Source organism: Trichomycterus rosablanca, chromosome 4 (assembly GCF_030014385.1).
Source record: "Trichomycterus rosablanca isolate fTriRos1 chromosome 4, fTriRos1.hap1, whole genome shotgun sequence".
Taxonomy (NCBI): Eukaryota; Metazoa; Chordata; class Actinopteri; order Siluriformes; family Trichomycteridae; genus Trichomycterus; species Trichomycterus rosablanca.
Genome location: NC_085991.1, coordinates 33,980,436 through 34,002,576, shown reverse-complemented (window position 1 = coordinate 34,002,576; position 22,141 = coordinate 33,980,436). Strand labels below are relative to the sequence as shown.

The 22,141-nt window shown below is 41.0% G+C and overlaps 1 protein-coding gene across 1 annotated transcript in view; it reads right to left on the bottom strand.

Moving 5' to 3' along the window:
- The window catches only part of rbpjb (recombination signal binding protein for immunoglobulin kappa J region b), an 86,741-nt gene that overhangs the window by 15,319 nt on the left and 49,281 nt on the right, over nt 1–22,141 (bottom strand). Inside the window, exons 2-3 of the mRNA XM_062993261.1 lie at nt 18,257–18,295; nt 4,601–4,696 (exon numbers count right to left, since the gene is read on the bottom strand). Coding sequence (XP_062849331.1) covers nt 4,601–4,696; nt 18,257–18,295 — 135 coding nt within the window. The remainder of the gene's footprint in view (nt 1–4,600; nt 4,697–18,256; nt 18,296–22,141) is intronic.

Sequence of the window (22,141 nt, the reverse complement as noted above, 5' to 3'; positions counted from 1 at the left end):
AGGAGGTCCTTTAACTCCTCTATGTTAAGAGGTGGATCATCCTACACTGCATCCTGGTACCTATTCCACAGGTAAATGGAGCACACAAGCCCAGCCATCCATATGATTCTAGAGAACACTGTCAAATACGCCGTCAAAACAGCTCTGACCCAACCAAGACATGGTCTCCACAAGACATCTGAAGAAATCCTATGGTATCTAGTACCACGACATTATCAGCAGATCCTTTAATGTCTCTACGTTAAGATTGGATCATTCTACACTGCATCCTGGTACATATTTCACAGATAAATGTTGCACACAAGCGCAGCCGTCCATGTGATCCAAGAGCATACTGTCAAATACGCTGTCAAAACGCTCTGACCCAACTAAGACAAAATCTTCACAAGACATCTGAAGGAATCCTGTAGTATCTGGTACCAGGACATTACCAGCAGGTCCGTCAGCTTCTCTATGTTAATAGGTGGATCATCCTACACTGCATCCTGGTACCTATTCCACAGGTAAATGGAGCACACAAGCCCAGCCATCCATATGATTCTAGAGAATACTGTCAAATACGCCGTCAAAACAGCTCTGACCCAACCAAGACATGGTCTCCACAAGACATCTGAAGGAATCCTGTGGTATCTGGTACTACGACATTATCAGCAGATCCTTTAACGTCTCTACATTAAGATTGGATCATCCTATAGTGCATCCTGGTACCTATTCCACAGGTAAATGGAGCACACAAGCCCAGCCGTCCATGTGATCCTAGAGAATACTGTCAAATATGCTGTAAAAACAGCTCTGACCCAACCAAGACATGGTCTCCACAAGACATCTGAAGGAATCGTGTGGTATCTGGGACCACGACATTATTAGCAGGTCCTTTAATGTCTCTACGTTAAGATTGGATCATTCTACACTGCATCCTGGTACATATTCCACAGATAAATGTCGCACACAAGCACAGCCGTCCATGTGCTCCAAGAGCATACTGTCAAATACGCTGTCAAAACGCTCCGACCCAACCAAGACAAAATCTTCACAAGACATCTGAAGGAATCCTGTAGTATCTGGTACCAGGACATTACCAGCAGAGCCTTTAACGTCGCTACATCAAGATTGGATCATCCTACAGTGCATCCTTGTACCTATTCTACAGGTAAATGGTGTACATAAGCCCAGAAGTCCATGTGATTCTAGAGAATGCTGTCAAATACACTGAAGAACCAGCTCTGACTTATTCAAGACATTTACATTTACGTTACATTTTTGGCATTTAGCAGACGCTTTTATCCAAAGCGACATCCAATACTGTGACAGTATATTGTCTAAGCAATTGAGGGTTGAGGGCCTTGCTTAAAGGCCCAACAGTGACAACCTGGCAGAGGTGGGGCTTGAACCAGCGACCTTTCAATTACTAGTCCAGTACCTTAACCGCTAGGCTACAACTGCCCTAGACAAAATCTTCACAATACATCTGAATGAATTCTGTGGTATCTGGTACCACAACATTACCAGCAGGTCCTTTAACCTCTCTACGTTAAGGTTGGATCATCCTACACTGCATCCTGGTACATATTCTACAGGTAAATGGTGCACATAATCCCAGAAGTCCATGTGATTCTAGAGAATACTGTCAAACATACAGTGTATCACAAAAGTGAGTACACCCCTCACATTTCTGCAAATATTTTATTATATATTTTCATGGGACAACACTACTCTAAGTTATATCCAAGTTTTATTTCTATAGTCAGTGTACAACTTGTATAGCAGTGTAGATTTACTGTCTTCTGAAAATAACTCAACACACAGCTATTAATGTCTAAATGGCTGGCAACATAAGTGAGTACACCCCACAGTGAACATGTCCAAATTGTGCCCAGTGTCAATATTTTGTGTGACCACCATTATTATCCAGCACTGCCTTAACCCTCCTGGGCATGGAATTCACCAGAGCTGCACAGGTTGCTACTGGAATCCTCTTCCACTCCTCCATGATGACATCACGGAGCTGATGGATGTTAGACACCTTGAACTCCTCCACCTTCCACTTGAGGATGCGCCACAGGTGCTCAATTGGGTTTAGTCCATCACCTTTACCTTCAGCTTCCTCAGCAAGGCAGTTGTCATCTTGGAGGTTGTGTTTGGGGTCGTTATCCTGTTGGAAAACTGCCATGAGGCCCAGTTTTCGAAGGGAGGGGATCATGCTCTGTTTCAGAATGTCACAGTACATGTTGGAATTCATGTTTCCCTCAATGAACTGCAGCTCCCTAGTGCCAGCAACACTCATGCAGCCCAAGACCATGATGCTACCACCACCATGCTTGACTGTAGGCAAGATACAGTTGTCTTGGTACTTCTCACCAGGGCGCTGCCACACATGCTGGACACCATCTGAGCCAAACAAGTTTATCTTGGTCTCGTCAGACCACAGGGCATTCCAGTAATCCATGTTCTTGGACTGCTTGTTTTCAGCAAACTGTTTGCGGGCTTTCTTGTGCGTCAGCTTCCTTCTGGGATGACGACCATGCAGACCGAGTTGATGCAGTGTGCGGCGTATGGTCTGAGCACTGACAGGCTGACCTCCCACGTCTTCAACCTCTGCAGCAATGCTGGCAGCACTCATGTGTCTATTTTTTAAAGCCAACCTCTGGAAATGACGCCGAACACGAGGACTCAACTTCTTTGGTCGACCCTGGCGAAGCCTGTTCCGAGTGGAACCTGTCCTGGAAAACCGCTGTATGACCTTGGCCACCACGCTGTAGCTCAGTTTCAGGGTGTTAGCAATCTTCTTATAGCCCAGGCCATCTTTGTGGAGAGCAACAATTCTATTTCTCACATCCTCAGAGAGTTCTTTGCCATGAGGTGCCATGTTGAATATCCAGTGGCCAGTATGACAGAATTGTACCCAAAACACCAAATTTAACAGCCCTGCTTTCCATTTACACCTGGGACCTTGACACATGACACCAGGGAGGGACAACGACACATTTGGGCACAATTTGGACATGTTCACTGTGGGGTGTACTCACTTATGTTGCCAGCTATTTAGACATTAATGGCTGTGTGTTGAGTTATTTTCAGAAGACAGTAAATCTACACTGCTATACAAGCTGTACACTGACTACTCTAAGTTATATCCAAGTTTCATGTCTATAGTGTTGTCCCATGAAAAGATACAATGAAATATTTGCAGAAATGTGAGGGGTGTACTCACTTTTGTGATACACTGTACTGTCAAAAACACCTCTGACCCAACCAAGACAAAATCTTCACAAGACATCTGAAGGAATCCTGTGGTAGCTGGTACCAGGACATCCATACCAGCAGGTCCTTTATTGTCTCTACGTTAAGACTGGATCCTACAGTGTATCCTGGTATCTATCCCCAGGTAAATGGTGTACACAAGCCCAGACGTCCATGTGATCCTAGAGAATACTGTCAAATACGCTGTCAAAACAGCTCTGACCCAACCAAGACATGGTCTCCCAAAGACATCTGAAGAAATCCTGTGGTATCTGGTACCAGGACATTACCAGCAGGTCCTTCAACTTCTCTATGTTAATAGGTGGATCATCCTACAGTGCATCCTGGTACCTATCCCCAGGTAAATGGTGCACACCAGCCCAGCTGGCCATATTTTGACTGGTTTGCGGTTATGCAGCTGTATACACTGAAGGGTTTGACGCATTGCGTGTTGTGGCATGTTCGTCACATCATAGGAATTAAAATGATCAGCAATTTGAGCCACAGTAGCCCTTCAGGCACCATAGCCTTCATGTCTTGCCCATCAACCTGATGCCTTGTCTCTCCTCAGACCACTGTGGGCTGCCTGTAAGCACCTGTTGCTGTTTTGGAGATACTTCAAGCCAGTCGCTTGACCAAAGTGATTTGGCCTTTATCGAAGTTACTAGATCTTTATACCTGAATATATCTGCTACATTTAACATGTAAGCTGCAAGTAGCTACCATCAGCCCATCATTTAATATAACCCTGACAGTCGTGTGCACAGTTGTTACGAAATAGCCAGTCACTGAAAGGTTAAAGCAAGGGAAAGAATAATAAAGGGAATCGAGCCAAATCCAAACACTCAGTCCCTACCAGCACTTAAGTCTGTCAAAGCGTCACAGTGTAGCTAATTTCATGGGGAACATTTAACAGCAGGTTTAACAGTCTCCTTTCTTTCCCTCTCTCGGCTCTATCTGAGGTCTGGCACTGAATTTTAGATTAACAGTCACACACTTCTGGTGTGATCACGAGGGAAACGCATTGCTAGCCAAAAGAAACCAGCCAAGATCTAACCACGACATGAGCTCCCCAGATACTGAATCCTCTTCTCTCTGATCAATCCGTCCGTACCTTCCACTCCCCGATGTTTTCCTCAGTTCTCCTTTATGTTCCTTTACTCCAATTTCAACTTTATATTACGTTCGACCCTCTTTCCTCCTTCCAAAACTCCCTGCAGGCAAAGAAAACCTCATTTCCTCCACTGCTTCATATGCAAGAGGGGTAGCGTGAGAGGTCGCAAAGCATTTCGGCAAAACATCCCTGCTGAAATTAACGGTCATACCTCGGCCACTCGGAGCCCTTAGAGCTGCGGTTTACCTTTTTTCATTGCCGTAGGATTTCTGTGCAACTTTAGCATGCAGGATCAGAACAGTCTGGTCTCCTCGCTCCTTTAGATAGTTTCGCATCGCTTCTCTAGAGAAAGAACAAAAAAACAACAAGATGAAGAGTTAGCTAATTTTCCAGAAAATATCAAATGACAGTATGGAAAGATTTAGTGTTGCATTTCTATTTTGTTTTTACAAAAGTTTCCACACTTTTTAAAACTCTTTATTAAGAATTTAATATTTAAATTTAATAAATTTAATATTAAGAAACAAATGACATCACTTTTATACATGGTCACCTTCCGATATATTTTTCCCAGCGTCCAACTTTTTAATGCCATCAGCAAAAATGTTTTTGGTTGAGCGTGTAGCCACTGATGCACCACTGCTTTCACATTATCATCACATGAAAATCTTCTTCCCCTTAAAGCTTCTTTGAGCGGTCCAAAAAGGTGGAAATCAGATGGTGCTAAATCCACACTATAAGCTCTCCCAGTCTCTCAGACACGACCAATTACTACTCCCCCCACCCTCACTGTTTCCAACAAAAATATAAAAGTGCGGAAACTTTTTGAAGATCCCTGGTATTAAATTTTAGTATTCCTTAGGTTTTTTCATTTCCTATTTTTACTAACCACTCTGTCCTCTTTCATCTGCAATTACTGGGCACACGGCTTGAACACACCCTAAACCGGGTGTCAATCCATCGCAGGGCTTCGGCCATGACCTCCTCAGACATAGCCAATCATGTCGATATAGGAGCCTGGCCAGCTGATAGCACCACTGAGATCTTCAGCTATTCCATTGGTGTAGAAATCCCCTTATTTTTCCATGACGTCACACTGCCACTAGGGTGCCTAAGGTCTGTACTTTAATACCACTGCTATACACCAATCAAGCATAACATTATGCCCACCTTCCTAATATTGTGTTGGTCCCCCTTTTGCTGCCAAAACAGCCCTACAACTTTGATGCACTGTGTATTCTGACACCTTTCTATCAGAACCAGCATTAACTTCTTCAGCAGTTTGAGCTACAGTAACTCGTCTGTTGGATCGGACCACACGAGCCAGCCTTCGCTCCCCACATCAATGCGCCTTGGCCGCCCATGACCCTGTCGCCGGTTTACCACTGTTACTTCTTTGGACCACTTTTAATAGATACTGACCACTGTAGAACTAGCACAAGAGCTGCAGTTTTGGAGATGTTCTGACCCAGTCATTTTTTCTGCTTCTGACACATCAACTTTGAGGATAAAATGTTCACTTGCTGCCTAATATATCCCACCTACTAACAGGTGCCGTGATGAAGAGATAATCAGTGTTGTTTACTTCACCTCTCAGTGGTCATAATGTTATGGCTGGTCGGTGTATACAAACGTTATTCCAACAAAAGTTGGAAACAGCCTAACTGTTGGGAAGTGCACTTGTCAGTGTGGTCTCAGTGCTGGTCCCAAACCCAGATAAAAATAGGAGGGTTGCGTCAGGAAGGGATGCGGAGCAGATCCGCTGTGGTGGAGCAGTCAAAAAAAGTACAGACCTTAAATACAAATTAAAGCTTTGACTTTCCTATTATTAACTGAACCATTAATCTAACTAGTGTCATAACAACTGAATTAAAGGGAGGACTGAAATTCTATAGAAGCCGGCCATTAAAGCCTTAATAATTTCAATACCTTTGTATTTAGTCTCATATCTAAAAGGTTTATTTACGACTTTCCATAAAGAAAACATTAGAAGAACATTATTAGACCTTTGAAGTGGAAAGTTTCTAGAACAATACACAAGCACTCTTTAACCATTGCCTTATATGAAATTCTGGCCGTTTAAGACAGTCTGATTTAAAAAATTTCCATTAGGCCACAGCTCCTACAATTAAAACATCACTCATCTTACTGCTTCAGATCCTCACTATTCATATGTACAGAATACAATAAATGCGTAGACAGCAATCACTTCTTTAGTGCGTGTGTATTTAAAAGAGAATGCTGGTGGAAAGCCTGCATGTGCTTTACGGTCCAAAACCTCAAAAGCCTGACTGGAAACAAAACCCAAGTTTGATTAGCCAATTCTCTGGTGAGCACAAATATGTGTTGCTTGCAGAGAGCACACGAGCACGATAGCCAAGAACCTCAATCTCCACAGCTGGGGGGTCTTTATAAAAGTGTGTGTGTGTATCTTCAGGGGACGGTAATGAAAAGGGTAAAAGGACAGATGCAAGATGCAGAGTATGTGTGGAAAGAAATCAAAAATAAAGGCAAAGTTTGGGAATAAAGAAGGAATAAGAACAATAAACATTATAAGACCTACTTTAGTTAACCAACTAAAAACAGTTACTGCATATGTAATAATCTCCCTTGTGCGCACTCATGTATGCATATGCACAGACAGGCACATCCGCACCTTTTGTACATTAATCTGCACATTTTCTTAAATTTGCATCGTAGTTTTACTTTATAATTTATATATTACAGCTGTTAATTACGTATAATCTATAACAACCCTACGATGTAAACCAAAAACATCTCCATATGTACCCCCAGGTCCCGTTGTTGTTATACAGATGCTTGTTTGTTTGTATAATGTGAATCTCTGTAGTGTGTACTATTACTTTTGACTTTTTAAGTAACTTGCTACTGAGGCCTTAATTTCCTTTGGGATTAATAAAATATCTGTCTGTCTATCTATCGATCGATCCACAAAGCCTTTGTCATACATAAAGCATTTGAAATGTTAACCAACACTGGTCTGTACCTGACTTGATTTTGCCCTGCTCACTCAACACACACACACACACACGCACACGCGCACACACACACACACACACACACACACACACACACACACACACACACACACACACACAGCAAGCATCCTCCACACGTTCAAGTTCGTCACTTCTTTGTTATGGAAAGTATGGGGCCCCTGAGACTTGAAGTGGGAGGGAAAGAGGGGGCGAAATAAAGAGGTGCAAGATCACAGCCTGACAGTAACCCTTACAGGACCGGTCTGGGGCTTCAACAAACAAAGCACAAACCACTGACACACACTCATCCTTCAGTCTTTGTCCACACTAGTATGGCTGTATTTAAAAATACATTTTGCTATATTGGAACAGTGTGTGAAGCACAAAATCTGTCATCCAGTAACAGGATCTGGTTATGACCGACCCATAACACCCAAACCATGCCTGCAGCCAAAACTGCACTTAAACTGTAAATTATTTCACTTTTTTATGTCTTGCTGGTTGTAAAGCTTCGGGAAACATTAGAGTGTCTTAATGTTTTAGAAAAGCATTTCTACATCAGTTTATCAAAACAAACCTGGCAAATCTGGCTGCTTCTCAAACCACATACTATTAGATGCATTAATAATTAACGGGCTAACCGATACCCGACAAAGAAGTCGTACTTCAATGAATGCTGTCGGTTAAAAAGGTCATATCAGTTCATTTCCAACAGCTGATGCTTGAAATAAAATGAACTAAGTGTGAAGCTACAGATCTCTACACACATGCACTGCTGAACTGTTACTCAGCTTCACCCACCCTCAGTTCGCATGCGTCAGTTCACAGTTTGCATACTCATTCTGAGAAAGAGCGCTGCAATTCTGATCCGAACAGAAAAAAAACCTTTTATTAATAATGAACACTGGAACTATCATGTATTAACTTCTCAAACGGAAGCTGTTTTGTATCAGTATGCAGTAATGTTGTTGTTTTACAGAAATGATGTGGATGTTTTGCATCATGCCCCTAAATAAATGTAGATCTCTAAGAGTAAATGCTTATCCTCTTGTAACTACACTAATGTTGTCATAAAAAAGACACCAACTGTATCTTTCAACTGTATTTTTATTCTTTGATTAACTGACTGTGTTTACTGGTTTTGCTACAGATGTAAGCTTCTTACTCAACAGCTGTCAGGTAATAGTAATAAAATAATTAGCAAAAAATGCATTCAAACATACTACCATTAACAATAGTACATCAAGGTTTAGATCAAGATTATGATTTGTTTTTGATCTTTTCACTTGGCCAATCAAACCTTCAGGCTTACAAAGTTCTTAAATACAGACTTTGACAAAATAAAGTACATTAATTGGTGACCAATCATTTATTAATTTACTTTTGGTAACCCCTTACCAGAGCCTACCCAGTAAAATTAGGCACAATGCAAAAATACCCATAGAAGAATGAAAAAAAGCCTTCATTTGTAATATATACATATACACGTGTGCAGCTTGTTTGGAAGCTGGGGTCAAAGCGCACAGTCAGCTATTGTACAGACAGAGTAAAGAGCCTTGTTCAAGGGCCCAACAGTGGCTGCACAGCAGAGCCTGGATTTGAACCAACAATCATCTGATTAATAGCCCAAAGCTCTACCCACTAGGCTACTACTGTCCCACCCATCTATAGATCTACCGATCTACTGTCTAAATAACAGTGCATCAGTCCAGTGGAGGGTCTAAAACTTTAAATGTAAAACCAGCTATCCTGAAAAAACATCCTAAACATGAAGAGAACATCCAATCTCTTCACAACAGTGAGACAGTGACTGGAGGTGAGATTTAAACCATGATGAGTATCACTGACACTACTTGCTGTGCCTTGGCACAAACTTGAAGCTTCCTAGATTTGAACGGACAACCGTCTATGCAGCACTTCATAAATCAGGCCAATATGGCTGAGTGTCAAGGCGGAGGCCACTGTTGATGGCAGGTCGATGCACCCACACGAGTAGCGAAAGTACACAATGCCTAGTTCACACTACACGATTTTTGCCCAGATTTGGCTCGGCGACTGGTTGGCGCTAGATTTTCCGGCTCGGGAGCAACTCTGCGTTTGCTCGGTGATCTCAACTCGGCTCTCGATCGCTATGTGTGAACTACCCAAAAACTCGACCCGACCGGCTCGCCGACCGCTCGGCGACTGGATTCAGTTTTCTAGCAGGTCAGATATCTGATCCGAGATGTCCGACTGGGAATGAGTGACATGTCGAACAGCCAATGAGAACGCAGGATGCAGGATACAGGAAACGCAGGAGAGAAGTGTAAACAGGTGGGACAAAGGCTTAATTAATATACAGTAGTTTATATCAGAATACACCGGCACACACACGTTTTACAGTATTTCTGATTTGATCATCCTCTACAAAAGATGATACCCATGCTGCATTGCAAAAGTATTAATAACCTGCACAATCCATACTGTTCGTGTTGCCAAATCCACTCAGATTCATTTATTTTTACTCCTTGATTTTACGCTGCACAACAGCGCACAAACACTTTGATCTCTCACCACTTGTTGACGTGCATTTTTGGACGTGGTATCATTAAAAAAAGCAAGACCAGAGAAGCTCGCCTGCGATTCCAGTTGGTGATAGATCGTGTAGTGTGAAACCCCCTATCACCGATCAGTCGTGTAGTGTGAAATACACACTGACTGAAAGACTTCAGAGTGCAAAAGATTCAGTCGTGTAATGTGAACTGTACAGCGACCCGACAAATCAGAAAGTCGTGTAGTGTGAACTTGGCATAAGGCTAAGCATGTCTGGGACACCTTTGTCTAGGACAGTGGTAGCCTAGTGGGTAGAGCTTTGGGCTATTAATGAAAAGATTGAGGGTTCGAATTCCAACTTTATCATGCAGTCACTGTTGGGCCCTTGAGCAAGACCCTTAACCCTCTCAGCTTCAGGGGCGCCGTACAATGGCTGACCCTGCGCTCTGACCTCAGCTTCCAAATAAGTTGGAATATGCAAAGAAAGAATTTGGTTGTACTCTACATCTGTATATGTATATATGACAAATAAAGGCATTCTATTCTAGTATGCCTGTGCAACTCTTTGTGAGAATCCACTGCTGGCTGGTGTAAAAAAGGGGTGGTGACTTCACACATATCAGAGGGAGTGAATGCATTTCTGTGGTACTCATTGGCCAGCATTGGGGTCTTACAAGCAGCAATGAAATTACATTTCGGAATTTTAAATTGTTGGGTCAGAGTTTGGAAGGATAAGTATAGTGAGTGGGAAAAAAAATGCAAAAAAGTCACTGACAAACCAATTTCTATAAGAATAAATATAAACTTTGGCTGACTAAATTGTAAACCATGTGATTAGACACCTTACTTCTCATGAGGCAACAGTTCCTGAAGAAAAGCAATGAAATCATTTTCCGGCTGCTTGTGCCATCTGATATCTCAGATACATTGCTTGACCTGCCGTGTGTGCACGAGCGTAAGTGGGTGAAAGTCAGGAAAATTACAGGAAAATATTTATAGAAAGAATCTAGTAGTGTTTCATTTCGAGAAGAACGATTTCTTACTGTGCTGAGGTATTTTTGGGGTATTTTAATTATTTGTGTAAAAAATGAAAACTTCAGCTTATCACAACTCATTCAAAAACAAAATGTTGACATAAAATATGTAAATTCATTAATTCATAATATATTTTTTCAATATTAAAAAGTGAAAAAAGCTGCTTGTTCTTTTGGATGTGTTAAGAATTCATAATAGTAAATGAATGTAGTAAATAACAGAGGTAAGAAAGTTGCATTCACTCTTACAAAAATGAATCATGAACTTGTTCTATATATGATCACTTACTGTGACAATTGAATATGCTGGAATTTTTATTTTTGGTTATCTTTTGCTTTTGTAATCATGTATATGTGATATATACCCCGATCAGCCATAACATTAAAACCACCTCCTTGTTTCTACACTCACTGTATCAGCTCCACTTACCATATAGAAGCATTTTGTAGTTCCACAATTTCTCTGCATACCTTTTTAGCCTGCTTTCACCCTGTTCTTCAATGGTCAGGACTCTCCCAGGACCACTACAGAGCAGGTATTATTTGGGTGGTGGATCATTCTCAGCACTGCAGTGACACTGACATGGTGGTGGTGTGTTAGTGTGTGTTGTGCTGGTATGAGTGGATAAGACACAGCAGCGCTGATGGAGATTTTAAACACCTCACTGTCACTGCTGGACTGAGAATAGTCCACCACCCAAAAATATATCCAGCCAACAGCACCCCATGGGCAGCGTCCTGTGACCACTGATGAAGGTCTAGAAGATGACCAACTCAAACAGCAGCAATAGATGAGTGATCGTCTCTCTGACATTACATCTACAAGGTGGACCAACTAGGTAGGAGTGTCTAATAGAGTGGACAGTGAGTGGACATGGTATTTAAAAACTCCAGCAGCAGCACCGCTGTGCACTCATACCAGCACAACACACACTGAAGAAAGCAGTTTTAAAAAGTATGTAGAGAAATAGATGGACTACAGTCAGTAATTGTAGAACTACAAAGTGCTTCTATATGGTAAGGGGAGCTGATAAAATGGACAGTGAGTGTAGAAACAAGGAGGTGGTTTTAATGTTATGGCTGATCAGTGTATATATATATATATATATATATATGTATATATATGTGTGTGTGTGTTTGTGTGTGTGCGCGCAAATATATATCTGTACTGACATTTGTTTTTTAAACACATGAACATGTGATTAGGAGTTACATTTGTTTATTTTTTGGTAATGATGAGAGCACTTTTAAGCTTATACAACCCAGTATTAGTCTCTAAACTTTCATCATCAATCTCTAGGTATTTTGTATCGTAGCCTCAGTTATTTGTCCATTTCGTAAATGTTCCTGTATACACACACGACGGCCAAATGACTAAACAAACCAGTAATGTTTTCTTAACTTGCATCAACAGAATCGTGTTGTACAGTATAAACCCATCAGAAGAGAATTCGTCTTTGGGTTCCCTGATCCTAAAAACAAGAACTTTGTTCTTTGTGTCCGACTGCATATGCATGATGCTTAATCAATGCAGCTCTGTAAAGAAGATTGATTGCCCAAGCTGAGTAACTGTTGCTCCATATGGTCAGGAATCATGTGGTATAAATAAAAAAGTACTGGTCAGTTGAGGTGATGTGCATGATGCACCAGATGGTGCACACGCATAGGCCGATGTGGTCAGTTTGAACGCCGTGTCCATCCATTAATCTTGCCATTAATTAAAGCCTGAGCGTGAGGCCACATGATCCCATGCGAGCAGAGCATCACTTCTCGGGATATGTTCTGTGGTCTCGCCTCGTATACACTCTGCTTGCATGCGAAAGAAAAACCGTGGCAGCGTGCGACTGTGTGCAGTGTAGACAAAAACCACACGCACTGGGAACAGCTCCCTAACGGAACAGGGGACAGAAGCCAACCTGCCCCTACTTAGAAAAGCCGTCTTATGAAGTTCTAGTTCCTGGAACGAGCATTTTTAATTTGGCACAATATGTGAATGAATAAAAATAGCACCCAAAAAAAAGCAAATATACAATCAACAAAAGCAGTTATCTGAATAAAAAAATAATCTTCTTGAATGGGAGGTACTGTAATTTTAACTTGTTATGACTGAACCCTAGTTAGTTACAGAAACAAAAGTTAAAACTGATGTTTGTTTGTTTATTAGGATTTTAACGTCATGTTTTACACTTTGGTTACATTCATGACGAACAATAGTTACTCATTACACAAGGTTCATCCGTTCACAAGGTTATATATCAAGCACAGTCATGGACAATTTAGTATCTTCAATTCACCTCACTTCCATGTCTTTGGACTGTGGAAGGAAACCGGAGCACCCGGAGGAAACCCATGCAGACACTGGGAGAACATGCAAACTCCACACAGAAAGGACCCGGACCGCCCCACCTGGGGATCAAACCTAGGACCTTCTTGCTGTGAGACGACAGTGCTACCCACTTAGCCACCGTGCCGCCCAAAAACTGATTTGAAATTAGGTGTACATCTGTGAAGTTGGGACATTTTTCTAAAATGCAATAATAACAAAAATCTGTGATTTGTTTAAGGTAATGAACCACTGTTGAATGTGTGTGACCTTCAAGCCCTTAAAGGGCATAAGAAACTGTCATGCTACAGCAGCCACATGAGCTCAAGAGTACTTCAGAAAACTGTTGTCACTTAACACAGTCTGCTGCTGCATCACTAGAAACTCTATTTATGCAAATAAAAAAGCAACATCAGAAACATCAGAGTTCTCTGGGCCCGAGTTCATCTCATATGGATTGAAACAGTTATACAGTTGAAACGTATTCTGTGGTCTTTTTAATAGATTAATGCATTTTATTAAACCAACCAAATATCAAAGTCACAAATTCAATACAAATGAGACACAGGCAGAACCCTGGAACTATGGGTAGAAAATATGTTAAGTCTTTAAATTTTTTAATGTTTTTATAAACATTATTTAATATTTGTAGACATTTATGTTTATGCAATTTTGCACTTTTTTATTGTTTTTAGGTGTTTTTTTTTATTTTTATGGGTTTTTCATATTTTTTGCTGACCTTTGTAAAGTTGCATAAATTAATGATCACATTTTATTTTTCCCTATTCTTATTATTATTTATTTATTTATTAGAATTTTAACGTCATGTTTTACACTTTGGTTACATTCATGACAGACTCAGTAGTTACTCATTGCACAAGATTCATCAATTCAAGTATTTAATGTCAAGCTCAGTCATGGACAATTTTGTATTTTCAATTTATCTCACTTGCATGTCTTTTGACTGTGGGAGGAAACCAGAGCTACTGGAGGAAACCCACGCAGACACGAGGAAACATGCAAACTCCACACAGAAAGGACCCGGGACTGCTCCACTTAGGAATCGAACCCAGGACCTTCTTGCTGTGAGGCGACAGTGCTACCCACCAAACCACCCTAATGTGTGGAATATTTATTTATTAGGTTTTAACGACGTGTTTTACACACTTTGGTTACATTCATGACAGAAACGGTAGTTACTCGTTACACAAGATTCATTAGTTCACAAGTTTAATGTCAAACACAGTCATGAACAATTTTATATTTCCAATTCACCTCACTTGTAAGTCTTTGAACTGTGGGAGGAAACCAGAGCTACTGGAGGAAACCCATGCAGACACAGGGAGAACATGCAATCTATTCACAGAAAGGACCCATACTGCTCCACTTAGAAATCGAACCCAGGACCTTCTTGATGTAAGGTGACAGTGCTACCCAGTGAGCCACTGTGCAGCCCATATTCTTTTTATTAAATCCACCACAAAGTTAAACATGGCGATGGTCAAAATGATGTAAATGCAAGCATTACTGTAAGTGGATTTTAGAAAGACATATGCTGCCATCAATGCCATGTCTTTACCTGCCTGCAGCCCAGATCTGTCTAATATTAAAAGAAAGTTAAGAAAGTGAGTTACCAAACCATTAAAAGTGTCAATAATATGAAAGGTCCCAACTTTTAAATTGGGAATATACAATCAAGTTGGTCAGAGAAATCATACATTTGTCAGGTAAATAAAGGTTCAAGAGAATTAATGTATCCCTGATAGCATTTTACAAAAAGTCCTAGCTTTTTCAGTAAGGAGGTTTATACATCAAAAGATGTAACTAAATTATTTGTAAACAAGATAGGCACCATATTTTTTAGTTAATTTCAAGTAGTGCTCTCAGTTCCATTCAGAATCTGCATTTGAAAATGTACGCAAATCCAACCAATACCTGGAGTCACAATTTCCTCACTAAATGTGTAACTTGGCCAGAAATATTTAAAGTGTCATTAATTATGCATAGGACAAATCCAATCAGTCAACAATTATTTTATTTGAAGAAAAAGGTGAAATTGCTTTTTTAATGAGGCGAATGTCTTATACTTCTTAAAACACTGCTATACAGCGTCAGATTGTGATTCGACTGTGCAGACGTTACAGTAAACACAGAAGAGAAGTGGTAAGAGGTTCTTGGTGAGTCATAAGTTTTTTAGAAAGGTTATGACAGATGTGGGTACTTCCTCAGGAAGATGCTGTGACACACACTAGCACTTAACATACAGCAGCAAACACATACAAGTGTACTTAAGCAGTATGTACAGCATGTAACTCCCCCACATGTAGAACTGGAGCAAAGGAAACAATGCTTTCATGCTGACTCATCACTACGTCACCATCCATGCAAAAACACGCTTTATTCATCACCCTACAGCTTAATCTATTTCAGCTGTAAAACACTTTCCATGTTACTACTTATTGAAGACTAGTGATAAATTCTGAGGGAAGAGAAGATTAAGAATGAAAAGGAAAAGGGGAATCGGAGAAAGTAAGACAGATGCAAGCTACAGAGATCTATCTATCTGTCCGTCTGTCCAAATGCTGAGGCGCACTGAAAAGAAATTCCTAATGCTTCAGCATAGCAAGAGATTTTGGATAATTTCATGCTCCCAGCTTTGTGGGAACAGTTTGGGGATGGCCCGTTCCTGTTCCAACATGACTGCGCACCAGTGCACAAAGCAAGGTCCATAAAGACATGGATGAGCGAGTTTGGTGTGGAAGAACTTAACTGACCTGCACAGGGTCCTGACCTCAACCCGACAGAACACCTTTGGGATGAATTAGAGCGGAGACTGCGAGTCAGGCCTTCTCGTCCAACATCAGTGTCTGACCTCACAAATGTGCTTGTGGAAGAATAGTCAAAAATTCCCATAAACACACTCCTAAACCTTGAGGAAAGCCTTCCCAGAAGAGTTGAAGCTGTTATAGCTGCAAAGAGTGGGCCAGCATCATATTAAACCCTATGGATTAAGAATGGGATGTCACTCAAGTTCATATGAGTGTGAAGGCAGACGAGTGAATACTTTTGGCAATATAGTGTATCTATCTATCTGTCTGTCCATCCGTCCGTCCGTCCATCCATCTATCTATCTATCTATCCGTCTATCCATGTCTATCCATGTCTATCCATGTCTATTCGTCTATCCATGTCTATCCCTGTCTATCCATGTCTATTCGTCTATCCATGTCTATCCATGTCTATTCGTCTATCCATGTCTATCCATGTCTATTCGTCTATCCATGTCTATCCATGTCTATTCGTCTATCCATGTCTATCCATGTCTATCCATGTCTATTCGTCTATCCATGTCTATTCGTCTATCCATGTCTATCCATGTCTATTCGTCTATCCATGTCTATCCATGTCTATTCGTCTATCCATGTCTATTCGTCTATCCATGTCTATCCATGTCTATTCGTCTATCCATGTCTATCCATGTCTATTCGTCTATCCATGTCTATCCATGTCTATCCATGTCTATTCGTCTATCCATGTCTATCCATGTCTATTCGTCTATCCATGTCTATCCATGTCTATTCGTCTATCCATGTCTATTCGTCTATCCATGTCTATTCGTCTATCCATGTCTATCCATGTCTATCCATGTCTATCCATGTCTATTCGTCTATCCATGTCTATCCATGTCTATTCGTCTATCCATGTCTATCCATGTCTATCCATGTCTATTCGTCTATCCATGTCTATCCATGTCTATTCGTCTATCCATGTCTATCCATGTCTATTCGTCTATCCATGTCTATTCGTCTATCCATGTCTATCCATGTCTATCCATGTCTATCCATGTCTATCCATGTCTATCCATGTCAATTCGTCTATCTATGTCTATCCATGTCTATTCGTCTATCCATGTCTATTCATCTATCCATGTCTATCCATGTCTATTCGTCTATCCATGTCTATCCATGTCTATCCATGTCTATTCGTCTATCCATGTCTATCCATGTCTATTCGTCTATCCATGTCTATTCGTCTATTCGTCTATCCATGTCTATCCATGTCTATCCGTCTATCCATGTCTATCCATGTCTATTCGTCTATCCATGTCTATTCGTCTATTCGTCTATCCATGTCTATCCATGTCTATCCGTCTATCCATGTCTATCCATGTCTATCCATGTCTATTCATGTCTATCCATGTCTATCCATGTCTATTCGTCTATTCGTCTATCCATGTCTATCCGTCTATCCGTCTATCCATGTCTATCCATGTCTATCCATGTCTATTCGTCTATCCATGTCTATCCATGTCTATCCATGTCTATTCGTCTATCCATGTCTATCCATGTCTATTCGTCTGTCCATGTCTATCCGTCTATCCATGTCTATCCGTCCATCTATCTATATGAGGGATCACTTTTTTTAACTCTACATCACTTTTCTACATAGTCACCTTCCGATCCATTTTTCTCCTAATGCCATCAGCAAAAAAATTTTTTTGGTTGAGCATGTAGCCACTGATGCACCGCTGCTTCCACATCATCACATGAAAATCTTCTTCCCCGTAAAGCTTCTTTGAGAATCCAAAAAGGTGAAAATCAGATGGAGCTAAATCCAGTCTATAAGCTCTTTCAGACAACCAGTTACTACTCCTCCCACTCTCACCGTTTCCAACGAAAACATAAAAGTGTGGAAACTTTTTGAAGATCCCTTGTTTATATATAGGCTTCCAAGAGACCAACAGCAACATCAAATGAGCTGCAGGAATTTCTGGCATGTACTTGTTTTCTACTACATGTACATCTCTTCATTTATCTAGAACATTGCCAGTCATACTTGTGTGGATGCTTGGCCATCCAATAGCACCACTGAGATTCGAACCTGGATCTAAATGGTATTGGGCTAGCATAATGGACAAATGCGGCACCCGATCGCCAAGGAACCATATGACTTAAATGTTTTATGTGCGTATGCTTTCTGTGTGTACATTATCAGACGAGGGTGAGCTGCTTACCTTGTCAGGCGCTGTGGTTGAGGGCGCTCCCCGAACTTCCTGTAACGAGAGGACAGGAAAGAGAGAAAGCACATGAGAAAGGCTGCCTGATGACTAACCACAACACAAACATCAATTTGGTGCAGCAGGCACAAACCACCTGAGAAACCACCCGAGAAGATGAGTTATTACTGCAGAGAGAAGTGCACTCACACATCACAGGAAATGCTAAACTGCTACTGACCACACCACGATTTTAAAATCTCCTCATAGTGTCTGACAAACCATCAGACCACCATCACACACTCGTCCGGCTGCTATTTCAACCTTGGGAAAGTTTGGTCACATGACTGTTTGTACAAACACTAACAGGTGGCTCGGACTGCGTAATCCTCCTACCACTCTTCCTCAAACAGTCATATTGCAAAGCTAACAACTCTTAACCTGAGCTGAAAACCAGCTAGATTACACTGAGCTTTACAACTTATTAACCCTGGTTCAGCTGAGGTTCTAGAAGGAGTTCTCTGTTTGTACAGTACAACCACTGCACTGCAGGAACCGGTCTTTATGAACATAGCAAGTGTTAAATGTTATCAAAACAAGGAACATATTCAATGCACTTTACGTTTAGTTACTGTGGAGGACACAAACGTCAGTATTTGATGACATGGCAAACTTGTTGGCAATAAAGAGAAACGCTCTGCCATGCTTCCACTGTTGGGCCCTTGAGCAAAGCCCTTAACCATGTGTGCTCAAGGGGCACCGTACTATGGCTGACCCAGAGCTCTAACCCCAGCTTCCAAACAAGCTGGGATATGTGAAGAAAGAATATGTATACACTGATCGGGCATAACATTAAAATCACCTCCTTGTTTCTACACTCACTGTCAATTTGATCAGCTCCACTTACCATATAGGAGCACTTTGTAGTTCTACAATTACTGACTGTAGTCAATCAGTTTCTCAACATACTTTTTTAGCCTGCTTTCACCCTGTTCTTCAATGGTCAGGATCCCCACAGGACCACTACAGAGCAGGTATTATTTGGGTAGTGGATCATTCTCAGCACTGCAGTGACACTGACATGGTGGTGGTGTGTTAGTGTGTGTTGTGCTGGTATGAGTGGATAAGACACAGCAATGCTGCTGGAGTTTTTAAACATCTCACTGTTACTGTTGGATTGAGAATAGTCCACCAACCAAAAATATCCAGCCAACAGCGCAACAGGTGTCCTGTGTCCTGTGATGAAGGTCTGGAAGATGACCAACTCAAAGAGCAGCAATAGATGAGCGATCGTCTCTGACTTTACATCTACAAGCTGGACCAGCTAGGTAGGAGTGTCTAATAGAGTGGACAGTGAGTGGACACAGTATTTAAAAACTACGTGCTGCACAGCGCTGCTGTGTCTGATCCACTCATACCAGCACAACACACATTGTGTGATTGCTGAGAATGATCCACCGCCCAAATAATACCTGCACTGTGGGGGTCCTGACCATTGAAGAACAGCATGAAAGGGGGCCAACAAAGCATGTAGAGAAACAGATGGTCTACAGTCAGTAATTGTAGAACTACAAAGTGCTTCTATATGGTAAGTGGAGCTGATTAAATGGACAATGTGTGTAGAAACAAGGAGGTGGTTTTAATGTTATGGTTGATCGGTGTATATACATACATATATACAAACATACATATTATAAGCTACACCTACTATATAGATAAACATTGTGTAAACATTTACCCTTAACAGCCCCTCTCTTGCTCTGTACTGCCCCCATAACACCCCCCTAGGCCCCATTTAGACACACAAACCACCCCCAATGCATTTTTATGCATTTAACCCCTTGAAATTACAACCTCTGCTGGCCTATTGATGGAGCCTGCACAGAGACGAGGTGTAATGGAGATCAGTGGATTACTCTCCTTGTGCGAAACTGAGCCCCATTCGAACTCATCTTGTGCAGGTGAAAAGATGCAGTCAGATGCAGTGTTAGTTGTGGCTCTCCTCTGTCAAGAGTGGAGATCAGCATCAGTAGAGAGGAAGCGTAATGCAATCAGGTAATGCAAACAATGGCAAAGTTTGGCTTAGATTAGCGTAGGAGGTGTTAATCATGTGACACAATCATGGAACAACATTTCAGCAAAGTACAGTAGTTTATAGGAAAGTGCAAATATTATTTGTCATATCAAAACCAGACCACTCACAGCATTATCTGTCTAGAAAGTCTGAGTGAGCGTGCCACCTGAATTCAGAACCATAACTCGGGTTAAAGGAGTCTGTAGGCTTTTCAGAAATCTGACATTTAACTGGTACAGAAAAACCACAGAGTTCAGGTTGAGAGGAGAAGGGTGCATTTCAAAGTTCACGTCTTTGATTTCAGAGTGAAGTTGTGATATCAGTGGCTGACACGCATTCAGGAAATGAGCTCTACAGATCTAGAGACCTACAGACCTCCACAGCAAACAAGAAAACACCATACATACACTCAGAGAGCACTTAATTACATACACCTATCTGTAGGTTTATTTTAAAAGGTATGAACTTTGTGGGTATACAATTACTGCCTGCAGTCCATCTGTTGCTATATACACGTTGTCAACGCCCATAACTCTCATAAATCTGTCAATCAAATAAGGCCTGCTAGGACCCCCATGACTAGATGTTATTTAGTTGGTGGACTATTCATACACCTGAAATGTTACTAGATTGTGTAAGGGGTGTAGCAGGTGCAGCAGTGTTATTATAAACACCCCAGTGTCAATGCTGGGGGAAATAGTCTTCCAGTCAAAAATATAAAGCCAAAAGCTTTTTGTGTTCAGAGAGTGTCCACTAATAAAAAACCGGAAGAAGATTAACACACACTGGTAGGGATGTCCCGATCCGATCTCAAAGATCGGGATCAGGGCCGATCAAGGCATTTTTTAACTGATCGGAATCGATCCTAATCCCGATCTTTTGTTTTACATCAGCATGTCCGCTGTGTGGAAATTGTTTGAATTGGAAAGTAAAACAAGTCCAGCAGTGAAGTGTAATGTCTGCAATGTGAGCGTTTCACGAGGCGGTAGTAGCAGAGCTGCATTCATTACTGTAGAATTTTACTGTAGAATTTTACTGTAGAATTTTACTGTTTATATGGTGTGTGAGTTAAGGATCACTCTGGTTTACTAAACAATGTAGTGATGCACTCGTTTGATAAAGAAATAAATACACGGTATATTCACATATTGTCGGGAGCAAAACACTTTATTAACGTCTTCTGTTACGGTACCGAATAGCGGACAGCTAGAGTCAAGCACACTAGTCCATGCACTATGGAAGCCCCAAAGGGTCAAAACACACTCACTTTGCATAGAAACGTCCATCAAACCATTGTCACAATACAAGCACTTGCTTGTAAAAACTGGCTTTCCTTCATAACAAGAGTGACTTTCCATTTTATTTTGGTATTCAGGTTTTACTGTCATGCTTTTAAGTAACTTTTTTTCTTATATTCAAGTTAAGCTGCTACACAGATTTCTGTTCATTTTTAGTGTATCACTGCATTAAACAGATTTTTTTTCTTCGAATGTAAAGTTTAAAGTAAAACTGTAATTATCTCACTTATTTTGATTAATTTTGTAAAAATACAAGAACATTAAGCCAATAGTTTGGATGCAGCATTTTTCCCTTCAGCACTGCAGAGCTATTTAGTTGTTAAACATATACACTGGATTAATTTGAATAATTGTAATGTACTTGAAGTGTGCACTGTGTGAACAGTTTTATCTAGTTCTTATCTAGACAATATCTAGAAAATACAAGTATCGGTTTGAGACTCGGTATCGGATCGGGATCAAAATTAATAATCGGGATCGGTATCGGGAACAAAAAAACGTGATCGGGACATCCCTACACACTGGACACAA